Genomic DNA, 14,397 nt, shown 5'->3' with positions numbered 1-14,397 from the left:
TTCCATTATTCTTTTCATAATTTCTTTGCCACTTCAAATCAATGAAGAGATTTTTAAAAATTAATTACAGACTCCTTGCTACCTTTAACCAGAGTGGGATATTGAGAGTGAGTATGATGTTCCTCCAAAGCGTCTTGTAACCAAACAGATTGTAAACTTTATTATAGTATGTCAACTTAAGCTTTCAATAATAATGGAATGAAGGAAGAGAAAGACTTTCAGAGTTTCGTATAAATTCTACATAGATTAAAGGACCTATCAAATATTCTGATGCATTGCTTTTTTAAATTTTATTGCAAGACTACAATTTAATTTGACTCCATACAAAATTGGATGAATCAGATAAAGCATAGGGATTCTTTGCTGTGTGACAGGATCATTCATAAAATTGCAAAAATATTCTCTCTGCAGTAACGTGTCTTTCTTTTTTCAAGGCTTACATTAAACAAACAAATTGTGGTTCTTCTGTTTGAATAATATTTTAAAAGATGGGGCTTTTCTTTTATTATCTCTAAGGACAATATTTCACTTAAATTTAATTTTAGAGCTTCATAGCAGCAATTTATAGCAATATAAATAGTAATATTTTTATTAGATACTATTGACCACTGTAAGATTTATAATACTATGTACAACAAGACTGAAGAGATATTATTAAAATAGCAGTAATTGTTTTAACATTTAGGAGGAGTTTGGTATAGAAAGGTAATTTTATTTCATTTGAAAAGCTACCATGACTAATTGAAATTTACCATGTATTTTCCAAATCAAGACTCCAAGATCTTATTGATAAGAGTCCTTCCACCATAACCAGAATGTGTCATAGCAAATGCTCCAACTATGAAGACAGAAGTTTCCTGCTACAAGTTCCCCAGATAAGGTGACTAATGTAGAAGAAATATTCTGGGAGAAATATTTCTCAAAGAAATATTCTTTTCTTGCACTGTTTTCCTGACCTGCCACATGGTAGACATTGTGTGTTATTATGAAAGAGCAGATGAAACACACTAGAGCAGCAGCAATACAGTTTGGCAGGACTTAGCTTTTCTTTTGAGCTAAATTAGCACACCCAAGAGGATATAAAATATCCCACAATTCTTCAGTCAACAAGGTACAGGCAAGTAATTATTTAAATAAGACCTGCAGCAAAAATTGCCAAAAAAGTAAGTAAATAAGAGACATAGTCTCATGTAAGCCTTGATAACAGTAATACAGAAGAAAATGTGGTTTTAAATTTTTAAACATCAGACTGGAACATTCCACCTTAAAAAAAAAGGAGTAAAATCAGAAGGTATTTGTTTTCTGTAATTTTGACACTGCACTGATGACATTCATTTGGTTATATATGTATGCAGTAAGAGAATTATATATATATGTGTATATATATATAATGGCAGTAGTATGTTACAAGTGTATCCAGTTCTGAGTTTTAAATGTTCCTGCAGACGCCTAAATACCAGTATTGGAACGACTCCTTCTACAGGCTTCTCTTTACAGGGTCAGAAATATGATGCATCACAAAAAAATCAAAGTGCCAGAACTCTGCAAACACCCGAATGCCTAGTACTGCTTCAAAATCAGTTGAATGTACATTTCTTAGATAATGCCCAATTTATCTGAGTAGTTCTGGCTCAAGAAAAGTAAACTATGTATGTGAAAAATATACTATCAGTATTATTTTGGAGACTTCGCGTAATCCTTTCTTGGTTTGATCTTCATTTTACAAGGCTTTTGATTTCTAGGTGATAAAGTGTGCTTGTCTTTTGCACTACCATAGAATATACCATTGTATAAGGTTTGATAAGAACGCCGCTCTTTTTGGATTTGCTCCAAACTTACATAGCTTAGAAAGCAACAAAAAGATAAATATTATTGTAATACCAAGTTCATAGGGCATCGAAGAGCATAAAATCCCTGAAAACTCTAAAATGATTGACAACAAAGCATCCTGATGGTTTGCCATGGTATTTCAACCATAAAAGCTGAAATGTGAAATCTGTTCACTTCATATGACTGACATTGATTTATTCATATAATAGAACATTCCACAGTATGTTCTTACCGGTTGTAGTATCCAACAGAAAAATGAGAGATACACTACTAAATTAGGTCAATAACTTACTAAACACTGAATGTAGTCCTGTAATATTTTATTCTTCTTAAAAGTGGAACAGATATTATTATTCTAATTTCTAATATTCTAAATACTCATGTTTTGTACTTGTTTCTTATCCCTCTTCCTAGTGACTTATAGAATCCCTATACAATCACCCCAACTTCAGCATTATAAAGATAAGCTATTATTGTTCTCTTTTGTCCAGTGAAAGTGAAGACAAATATGTTTGCCTCTAAGTAGCAGTTTCTTTCATTAGGCACCACATTTTAAGCATATGATTAAAGCAATTTTTTCAACTAAACTTTTGAACTTTGTTCAAAATAAAGGCTTAAGTTAAGGGAAACACATATATTGTGCCAAACTCTTACTTATTTAGTAGACCTCTCAATCCTACTGCTTTCATGCTACTGCCATGCTTCCACCATCAACATATGTATGCCTCATGAATATCACAGATGAATGTTATTTTACCCAGAAAATGTATCACGATGGAATAAAGTTCAGTCATTGTGAACTAAATTTTGCAAGATCTTATTGGCATTCTCAAGATAAATTTCAAACTTGCTTTTCATCATCTCCTGCTTGGTAACCTTACTTCAGTAGCCTGTCATTCCTGTCTGACAAAGTTCATGTTGTTTCTTCTCTGTTAAGTGCAAGCTTCAAGGTAAGAAGCATAAATGTGCAATTGCTGCAGTGTCTCCCAAGGAAATGATGGAAGAGGAAAGGGAAAAGAAGTAGCATTGCACTCGCTATATAAAAAACTGTCACAGAGAAAGCAGTGGGCAAGAGTGACAAATATTGAGTCAGGAAGAAAAATCCCAGGACCCCATTAAGCTGTATTCTAGAAGATGCTAAGTTCAATATATTTTTTATTATTCTTCTGTTACGAAGACCTAAAACTTCTGCATTTCCTTCTTTTTTTCTTTTTTTTTATTGAAAGAGACCTTTCATCCCTGCTAAAGCCATTAAATATTTGACATCAAGTCCCTTGATATAGGGACTAGCCACAGGTGGACTTATGCAGGCCACACTACTTTGGAGTATTTTCTTAAGACTATTCCAAAGCACAGGATTTTTAAACTTTAGTAACCTATTAGATACTAATATCATAAAATTCTTTAACAAAATAGATGATAACAAGTAGAAACAAGTATTAATTGCCACAGAAATTAATACAGTTTAACAATTCATGGAAAGGCCAATAGTTCACAGCTGAATCGGAACAGTAGAACTGAAAATACCTACTTTTAGCATGAGTAAGAAAAGGTATAAGAAGCAGTTTGTTCCCTTTCCAGTTGTCTTCAGCCTGCCATCCAAATTGGCAATGAAAAACTTTAAACATTTTTCTACCTCATCAATTCATAGAGGAATTAGAGTTCCCAGGTCTTGGTTGAATTTGATGTGTTCAGGTTTCAGCACATGATCTTAAGTTTCAGGAGTGCTAAGACTAAATTTTGGGTTCCATATAACCCCTCTGTTTTTGAATTTATAGCTAAAACTGATCACTTTTTAACACAGATGGAGCTCAAAAGACTCAAGTTGTAGAGGAATCCATCTTCAGAAATGAAAAGTCTTGATGGATTCATCACATCATCAATTATAGTGTGATATTAAGTCACTTCCAATATTCCCATAGTAAACATTTTGGTTGCATGCCAATATACAAGTTAATTTATGTTCTGTAATTTTAAAGCAATATATTTAACCCCATGTGTAACCCTGATATGGTTTCTGGGGAGCTAAAGAAACAAAAGTCAGTGGCATCACTCTCAGTGATTTTAATTTACTGAATACAAAGAAAAAGAGTGCATACTTCAAGTTTGCCTTTTAATGAAAATCTGACATCAAGTCAACTACATCAGTCAGCATACTGATTTTTTTTATCTCTTCTGTAATAGTCAGAATATAATTTTCTATATCTCTGTATTAAAGCTGTAAGTATCTTGTTCCACAGTAATGTAAGTTTTATCTCACACTATTCAATGACAGATAGTCTAACCAATGCAGGCAAAATGTGTTTTCCTGCAGATGCCATCTTCAGCCTCCGTTATGTTCATCCAGTTAGCAAGATTGCCTTTCAAGGACAGTGATGTCAAGACATTTTGATTTTGCTTCTGCTCCTGCCTTTTTCTTATACTCTTGCTCTTTGGTATGTACTAAGTACAAAGATGACTCTGCAATTGAGTCACACCACCTTTGTGCCAGATGTGTACATATTAGATTATGACAAAAGAGATTTTGACATTATCCTTGAAAAAAATAATTCAATTGTAGACTCAACATGAGACTTTGGAGCCAGATACTGACATTTCACAACTGTAAGACACATCTGGGAACTTAAGAAGAGAAAGTCATGTACTTCCCACTCATTTGTGGAGCTTGAGCCACCAGATTATTTTTTCAGCCAGCTTGTGCATGAAAAAGTAAAATAATTCAGGTTTTCTGGTTGAGACTAGTATACTTTTTGTCAAAACACTCAGGCATTTCTTTGGTAGATTTATTGAAAGAAACTGTCCCTGGTCCCTCAAAGACGCCATTGACAGGATATGTACATCTCCTTAGGTATCAAGATATGAAGACACCTTATCGGTCAAAGGAAAGAAAGACATCCTGAAGGAATTAATCTCGTCATAAAATAGATGTCAAAAGTAAATCATAAAGATCAGTCTTCAGGCATTCTGCTTTAAGACATCTAAAGTTCAGTCAAATAAATCCCAATCTACAGAGTCAAAATTTCACACACTGGCAAAGGAAATTATTTCAGAAACAATTTAGTTTTATAGTCTTTCTCGGTTCTATCTGTTTCCTTTGTTTCAAAAGGTAGAGATGAGAAAGAACATGTAAGTTAACTGAGCTACAGGGTATTTAAAGGAAACAAATTATTTTTCACTATCTCTAGATAGACATTTAAAGTAAATTGAAAATAAAATTTGTCCAAAAGTTCAAACAGAATCCATTAGTCTCTTTGTTTCTTTGGTATTGGATGCAAGCAGGAATGACAATGAGTAAATGCCTCTCTCAGAGGAAAAATGCTAATATGAACAGTATTGGAGGTCTAATCATATCTGATCATTGTTCTGAGCAACAGTTTCATACTTTCCTCTCAGTGTTCTTAATGTTTCTTATATTCAATTATCATGTATGCTGTTACATATCTAATTATTTCCAGAAACTGACCATTCAAAACAAAATTGTAGTACAGAAAATAAAGTCTCATTGGTTTCCAGAAGTTCATATGGGCTATGAATACTTAGGGCAGTTCTAAAAATAGATTAATGGATACTCATAAGCCCTAACTCTCACAGTTACTTCACAGGATGTCTTTGGGATAAAGTAAATACAAAGATTGGCATAATAATAGTATTATTGACTATTTCCATATTATAAAACATCTGAAACACTGTTTCTGTATTATGAAAATTAGTTTGGAATTATAAGCTGTACTTATTTTCAAAACACTGAAAATATATCATGTAACAACAGTGCATTACCAAAATTCAATTTACATAAAGCAACCATAGTTATAGTCTCATCAGAGCTACCTAAAGGATTATCAGATAAAATTTAGGTGCACATAAGTAAACAAATAAACTACTTCAGACTGAACTAAAAATAGAAAAAGAACAGCACCCTGAGTTGTCAGGTTGCCTAGTGAGAAAAGAAAGGTTCTATAGAGCAATAGCATTTTAAGTATGAATAAATAGCCATAAAGTTGGCTTGTGCTGCGTGGAAGCTTGCAGATGGTGGATGAATTCATGTCTGTCATGTTTTTATAATACAATGACTTTTACATATTGCTGCCAGATGGAACATAGTTCTGGATCTTGAATATAAATCTCCAAGAAATACAACTTCCTTCCATGTGTTCCCTTGCATTTGAAACAAAAGCAAATTCAGAGGCAGGTTTGGGAGGATAAAGCAGACTTAAGGAAATCTGAGAGAATACAAATTAAATCCTCAAGGGCTTTCTTGTTACAACTCAATTCAAAATAATGGAGTTACCCATGAGTTCAGTATTTTTTTGAGATAGAAAAGGAAAGGTATCATATAGATTTCTAGAGGAAAAGCTACATATCATCTATCAAATGCAAAATACATTCTAGCCAGGTCCAGAAGACCTTGCAATTGAACTTACTAGTAGTTTGGCAAAACTTACACGTAACATTTATTTTTTATTCAATAAAAAGACACAAGATCAGATCATAAAAATACAGTGCATGAAGCATAAATGCATTTAATTGTTGCTGTTGTATCTATATCAAGAAAGCATCTTGCTGTTCTCCCTGTGTTAAATGATATGCAAACAGACATAATATCTAATTCAGATCTGATAGATGGGCTTTTTCAAACTATCAAGAAAGTACAGTATTTTTTGCTTTTCTATGTGCTTAACCATCACACCTGGCTTCCTTCTGTTTCTGGTCTTTGTTTCTAATGCTAGCTGGTATTGCTAAGAAGTGAGTAACTCTGATAGCAATGAAGTGAACTATGTGACTGTAGGGGAGAATATTTTCCCATTCAATGATTTCTCACAAAGTCTGATTTGATGACAAATTGAGTTGACTTCTCAGACAGCCTCAAGCATTGTTTACATGCAGATAATTCTGTGAGTGAACCCATTAGGCTTTTGTGACAGCTATAATCAAACATGATTGGGAAACCTTCTGGCTTACTTGGATCCATACTTACATTGTGCTTTGTGAGGTTGGAAATGTTACTTGCTATTGCTTGTAGCCAGTCAATACAGTCTTCAGCAGAGAGACACTGAATTATTCCACTGCAAACCCCATCCACAGCAATCACTTGGAACGCATTTTGCCTATAGACATGTCATAACAGATCAGTTCAGAATAAAATTTCATCTGTTCTAGCATATCATCTTAACAATACTTGTAGAAATGCTTTTCTTTCAACTACAGCAAAGGTCAGCCACTGAACAGTCATAAATTGCTGGCTTTCCTGTTTTATAAATACCTGACATATTAAAACAACCATGCTAAAAGGTCAACTCAGACTATATTAAATTTCCACAAAGCTATAAAAAAATTCTGTAGACTAGCTCTACAGAACCTGGACCAACACTGCATGACCTCAGAAGCTAAAAAGTGAAATAGCTGATGCATACAAAAGAGTTAACACTTTAATACTACAGATCACAGAGAAGGAAAGTGTGCACTGGACACTGTAGGCGACCATTTGCAAAACTCAGTGGAATACCAGTACCTTTTTCTCAACAAATTTGGTTTCATTTTTATAATATACTTACAGAATTTTGATCCTCTTCTAAACTACAGATAGAAAAGCTAGAGAATTAAAAATCAGTCAGATAGCATTAATAATTTTTCCAATTGTATTTCTGAATTCAGGATCAATAGCAAAATACACTGAAATACCAAGAGACATCTAATGTCTGGGTGCCTCCACCCCAGTGCCAATCTTGGCACTGGCACAATAATCTGTCAGACATTATAGACTGACTTTCCACTGAGTGCTGAGCAATTACAGAACCAGAGAAAACTTTCAGATGCTACAGAATAGCAGACCTAACTTCTTCAGTAAATAGCTTTCTTGGCTAAAGGACTTTGGAAGGTTCACAGGTCTCCAGCTTCAGAACCAAAAAAATATTAATCCATATCCCAGATTAAGAGACTAGTAAAAATAGAGCAAAACCCAAGTTCCACTTGCTGGCATTCTGCTACAAACCCATCGCTTAATGATTAATTCATGGTTTAGAAATAAGCACATCACTCAGATTCTTTGAGAATGGCTCAGGCAAAATCAGTGTTACCATCACTGTAAAACTGAATGTTGCTGATGGGTCTCTGACACCTCAAGACAGAAATCCAGCCTGCAAAGTTTGGGTATTTTCTGAGGGTATGTGTTGATTGTTTGTTTTGGTTTTTTTTGGTTTTGACTTTTTTTTTTCATATTTTGAATCTTGAAATCATATTCTAATTCTATAGAATGTAAAGATAGTATTTATCTCTGCCATAAAGGTCTTTGCTGCCTCCATGTCATATACAAGCTTTACCTGCAGTCAGAAGAAGCATTAAAAATTACTGTCATGCATTTTCTTCTGGAGTCCCATCATGAGAACTAGCTCTTACGGGAGAATATAGCTTATACATCCTAATGTGATCATGCACAGACCAGTGGTTTATATAAATCTAACAGCTAACTTATCAGCTTAGTTGCCTTTTCACTTAGATAGTGACTTTTCTTTAAAATCCCAAAGATACAAACCCAGAGCTACTTCTTTCAATGACTCATTTTCATAGATAATTTAGGTAAAGTTTTTGAGGAAGATTTATTTAGTGCATCTTCAGGTAATGTAGCTAGCTTTGATTTACTATATCCTTTATTTTAAATGGCTATTAATAAAAAACAAAAAAATTCATCCAGAATAAAATTCTACGTCCTTACACAAAAAGCATAGTATGATGATCAGACAAGTTTGTGGATTCTATCTTTTAAGAAAAATAGTCTCATTTTCAGTACTCTCCTTTCTTCTCAGTCTATTGTCTATATCAGTCTATATATGGGACGCCGGGTCTGGCACTTGGGGCACAACAACCCTGTGCAGTGCTACAGACTAGGAGAAGTCTGGCTAGAAAGCTGCCTGGAGGGGGACCTGGGTGTGTTGGTTGACAGCCGACTGAACATGAGCCAGCAGTGTGCCCAGGTGGCCAAGAAGGCCAATGGCATCTTGGCTTGGATCAGAAAGGGCGTGACCAGCAGGTCCAGGGATGTTATTCTCCCTCTGTACTCAGCACTGGTGAGACCGCTCCTCAAATACTGTGTTCAGTTCTGGGCCCCTCACCACAAGAAGGATGTTGAGGCTCTGGAGCGAGTCCAGAGAAGAGCAACAAAGCTGGTGAAGGGGCTGGAGAACAGGCCTTATGAGGAGCGGCTGAGGGAGCTGGGGTTGTTTAGCCTTGAGAAGAGGAGGCTGAGGGGAGACCTCATTGCTCTCTATAACTACCTGAAAGGAGGTTGTAGAGAGGAGGGTGATGGCCTCTTCTCCCAAGTGACAGGGGACAGGACAAGAGGGAATGTCCTCAAGCTCCGCCAGGGGAGATTTAGGCTGGACATTAGGAAAAAATTCTTCACAGAAAGGGTCATTGGGCACTGGAACAGGCTACCCAGGGAGGTAGTTGATTCCCTGAAGGTGTTTAAGGCACGGGTGGACAAGGTGCTAAGGGGTATGGTTTAGTGTTTGATAGGGATGGTTGGACTCGATGACCCGGTGGGTGTCTTCCAACCTGGTTATTCTGTGATTCCATGATTCTATGATATTGCAAACCAAACCAGGAATCCAAGGAATCTATCAGTGTGTGAACTAACCTGTACAAGAAAAGACAACCCAGTGTGTTCCAGACTCAATTTTGAACCACAAATTTTACTTACACTAGAAATACAGCAATTCTGATGCATTTGACTATTCCCACTGTTCCTAGGTATTTGATCTGTGCACATCCAGAGTGTTCTTGCCCAAATTTCAAAAATGCAGATTATAAGAAGCACAGCTACCTAATTAATTACTTCTCAATATGGTCTGGGTAGTAGATTTCATTACCCTTTGATTATTGTAATAGTATTTTCCTGAATTAGTCTACCAGTAAAAGTCCATATAACAAAACTAACTTGAAAAAATAATGTATTAAAGATGTGGTTTATATTAAACAGAACATATTTTACTTTATAATCACTTTACAATCATAAAAATCACTTTATAATACAGCAAAAAAAATAAGATCAGATGAATTCTGATTCAGTTACACATCTCGGCTTCTGTGCCATCTAGAACTGATGTTAGATTTGAAATTAATAACCTTTCCAAGATTAACATGAATGCCCTCTGGATTTTTATATGAATATCCTCTGGATATTCATGTGTCTCAAGCATTCCACTATAAAAGCTAGAATATGATTATGAGGCATAATAGTGTATGTGATAACGATATTATGTATTTCCATCTTTTCACACACTGAGAGATAAAAAGTTATTAGTCTTTATATAGTGAAAACAGCCCTGTAAATACTATCTAAAAGGTAAAATAAATACTTACTAAAAGATAATAAATTAACTTGCATTTCATGTTCTTTCTATTACTATTTTCAATATCTTTTCTTAATGTTTCTCTTTATGGCATTTTCTCTTTAAAAGTATCTGACTTTCTCTAATAAAGAATTTTGAGAGGGAGTTAGTCACATTTTAAAATGTTTATAGTAATTTAAAACCCTCTTATAAACTGTCTTGCTAGCAAAATAAAATGTTCTTTGTATGCTTTTTCAAGGAAAACCCACTTCCCATCTGATGTTTATACTTCATTTTTGTTTCCTTTAAGTACTATTTCTTGCTCCTGTTAGACAGCATACAAGAACACAAGGAGAAAATTATCAGTGTAGGTATTCAAGTTTTGGGCATTAATTCAGCTTTTTTTTTGTATGAATATCCTTTAAAATTTATTTTCTGGAAATTTAAATCTGAGGGATATCATTACTACCTAAAAAATCTTTTTTCTGCAATGTACAAGTTCGATAATGTGCACTTTAAGGTTGTGTTTTCTTGACGCAGAAAACTGAATGTTAAAACCCTAGATCTATGACTAGTTGAATACGTCCTAATTTGCCATGTGAGTACTTCTATTCAGTTCAATATCTTATCTGACATATATAGCAGAACAGATCTCAGATCTGACCACCACGAAATTGCAGTTATTAAATACGATGACCTAAGTGGAACCTCAAACTAAGAAACTGGCTAGCCACTAGATGCAAGTGGCAAGATCACATCTTCCCACATACCTGATCCTGGCCTGGCTGATGTTAGGGAAGAGCATGGGCTGAGATGGATCTAGACAGACCTTTATGAAAGCTCCAGTGTTGCGTGTCTCTGACAGTTGCGGTGGAACTAATAATGACATTCCTCTAACAAGGCAACTCCCGAACGCTTGTATCGGTCAACAAAGAACTCAACAGTTTCAACTCTCTGAACTCCTTTACCTGCACAAATCTGATCCTGGAAGGTACTGGGAAAACCGTGAATGAAGAAGTGGAATTAATCGGAGGTCACACCATCTTTTTTCCCACCTAAGTCCTGGGGATGTTGGCCATGAGGAACATGATAATGTGTCCTGAAAAACATTAAAAGATCCCTCTCAGTTTTGGGCTTCCCTGTAAGTACTCAGCAGATTTGGAAAGAGATAGACTTCAAAAATCTTACTTTTACATTTGGCATTGTGTTCTACTTTCTAAAACCATTTGGCATCAGCTTTAGCTAGCACTGCAGAGATTCTGAACTTTTTCTCACAAATAAAACAAATCCATATAAACCTCAACATCAATATGCTCAGAGGAAGTGTGAAGAGCAGTATTCTAAAAACCTAGGGAAAACAGATGGTGTCCTTTTTTTGAAGTGACTAGTCATGAATTAAAGTGAATATTTACATATCACATTATCAGCTGCTAGTACCTGTACCCTGAATAAAGGTGATCTTTAAATTGTTCAGTATAAAACCATAATTCAGTTGTTTCCTGTGGCCTCATACATTCTTACATGCATGCCTGTACTAATGACATCACCTCAAAACTTTGTAATTATGAATAGGATTTAATGTGATGAAAATCATTTACTCAAAACTAAATGCTTATGATCAATATCTGAATTTTACCTATTTACACAATACATGATGTATATGGAAATTCAATTTCACCTGTCTATGACCCTATCTACAAAGAATAAGCATTTAAATATCTACAGTCTAATTTCACTAGTACTTTTACAGAACATATATTTGAGTGAGAAGTGCTTATAAAGAGAGAAATGATCAAAATTTTTATTGAAACCCCAACATCTCTTCTTTCCTTTAGGAAATGCTTTACAAAATAGTGCCAGTGATAATGTTACTTTCTGAAGAAGTATGATTCTCACAGAAACGTGTGAAACAGTATATCAGTAAAATTGTACCAGTTGATCCTGCAACACTTGCTTTTTTTTTTTAATCTCCAGCTTTGATACCTGTATCTTGTATAAAATACATATTACAACAATTAAGTACAGTTTGTATTTTTCTAGGGTGTGATCTTTGTGTAAAATCTATGGAATTGTAAAGTTTTGACAAATTGAACCTTATTTTTACATATATCTTCACATATCTTTTATGAAAATAAAATAGAAGATCACCAAGGACATCAATTTAGCTGAACAGCAGGCTTTTCATAAGTAGATTCGCTTACTTAAAACACGGAATTTCCAGTGAAATATCCCACAGATTCAAGCCAAATAAATAAATAATTGACTAGGAAGACTAAGCTAAATTGTTGTTTTGAATGTTTTGAATTTTTAATGTTTCTGTCTGCTTTCAGGAACCTTTTTTCACCTGTGATTAAACTTGGGGGAAAAGTTGAGATGTAGCAAAAAATCTAGATGCAAATTGTAGGCCTAGATCCAGCTGCAACTTTACCCTGCATAACTCTCTGAATTGCTGAAAAAATACAAAAAATTAATCCTATTTACTCGAATTCTGAATCAAAATTCTCCTTCATGAGATTCACCAATGCTTAAGAAATAGACTGCAGTTGTAAGTCATAATGCATTCTAGAGAACATTCTGAGAAAATGAAGGACCACAACATGAGAATTGTACCTAAGTTAGGAATTCATTTGGCACTCTTATTTGGTTTTATGAAGCATTCTCTTCCTTTTACAAGGGAATATCTGAGGTAAGAACCACAGCCTGGCCTTCAGTAGAATTTAATTTAGGGTGAATTATAGACTGGTGATGCCTGATTTTATTATTTAAATGGAAAGAAAAAGACTCAGTTGCAGTATCAGTTCAAATGGAAACTGTAGTTAATTTAGATCTGTTTTGACACCTACAGATATAGGATTCACAAATGAAAGCACGTTTTTTATCATAAAAGTGAGATGGCCAGCAAAATAAATTCAGGATCTGCAGCAATAGCCTTTTTACACATGTACATATATGTAGACTGGTTAGAAAAGTTTGTTTCTGACGTTGCTGCACTAGTTATATATATAGCACATATATATATTGTTATTTGACCTGCATTAAGATGCCAACATTATTAGTTTTCTTCCGCTTTTATGAATTTCAACTCCTATAAATGTGTACAAATGCTAAAGGTTTCTGAAATTATAATCAGTCTTAAAATCTGTGCTATTGTCTTTGATGTCTCTGGGCTCCTATTAAATCCTTTACTAGTAAAGTTTGAAAGAAAATAAAACAAGCCAGAAATTGGAAATGGCAAAGTCTACTGAACAATGTTTACTTTTATGGTTTTTTTTATAATAGTTCTGTATTAATTATGCTGTACACTGGTTATTTATTCAGTTATTTTTATTTTATCTGTGCATTTCTACCTATCACAAAGTGAAATACCCAGCAAAAACCCCTTTAGAACTAGATAAAATAATGGAAATTTTGCATTTCCAGGCTAAGAAATTTGTTAAACCCCCTTGTGTTGCAGTTCAAAGGCATCTTTTTTCTAAAAATCTGATCCAACATCTGTAGCATTTCATTCTAGGCAGATTTTGCTTCATAATGCTATCCTTCTTCAGCGAAATTTTACGTTTAAATTACTAGAAATAAAATGCTCTTACCTTAAAACCAGAAAAAAGCATGCACCTAAATCATCCTTTGCCAAAAAATGTTAGCTAATAAATTAAATAAAAACGATGGGAAAATATTCTGAAGAATTTCTTTAAATAGCTGTATTTTCATTTTAATAATTTTAATTCCTCTACAGTGGAAATAATGTGGAAGAAAAAACTTTTGCAAAACCCCTATTGCTTAGATAAAAACAATTACCACAACTATGAAGGTACAAGCTCAGACAGTATAATTTGTCATAGTTTAATTCTCGGTCATAATATCTGGCAATGCTTTTTGCCCCCTATGGAACTATGTCCGATGTTAATAAGAGTACCTCCTGTGCTGCTGTTCTTCTTTATTTGCTTCAACTTAGCTATTTTAGCATTATTATTCTGTGTAATTCCATCAAATAAATATAAGTTCTTACCGTGTTGTTAGGATGGTAGTTGAGATGCAAACCACTATCACACAGGGGAGAGGATGTGCCACTGCTTTGGTCACTGGGGGCACCTAATACAAACATGAATACATCAAAGAATCTTCATTAATTTATAATGCTATAATTCAAATTTGTATATGTATGTATGCATTCACCGCTCCCCACTAGTTTTGTCATATCTAACGTTAACTTACTTTCTCCACTTAGCCAGTATCTGTCTTCTGG

The 14,397-nt window shown here is 34.4% G+C and overlaps 1 protein-coding gene across 3 annotated transcripts in view; it reads right to left on the bottom strand.

Annotated features, from left to right (window-relative positions):
- The window catches only part of SNTG1 (syntrophin gamma 1), a 160,313-nt gene that overhangs the window by 94,426 nt on the left and 51,490 nt on the right, over positions 1-14,397 (bottom strand). For all 3 annotated transcript variants that reach the window (XM_069854082.1, XM_069854083.1, XM_069854084.1), the window contains 3 exons: positions 14,161-14,243; positions 11,123-11,253; positions 6,806-6,935 (listed from right to left, as the gene is read on the bottom strand). In XM_069854082.1, coding sequence (XP_069710183.1) covers positions 6,806-6,935; positions 11,123-11,253; positions 14,161-14,243 — 344 coding nt within the window. The remainder of the gene's footprint in view (positions 1-6,805; positions 6,936-11,122; positions 11,254-14,160; positions 14,244-14,397) is intronic.

This window comes from Phaenicophaeus curvirostris, chromosome 3, assembly GCF_032191515.1.
Source record: "Phaenicophaeus curvirostris isolate KB17595 chromosome 3, BPBGC_Pcur_1.0, whole genome shotgun sequence".
Taxonomy (NCBI): domain Eukaryota; kingdom Metazoa; phylum Chordata; class Aves; order Cuculiformes; family Cuculidae; genus Phaenicophaeus; species Phaenicophaeus curvirostris.
Note: the sequence above shows the minus strand (reverse complement) of the source record. Positions and strands in the feature narration are given on the sequence as shown.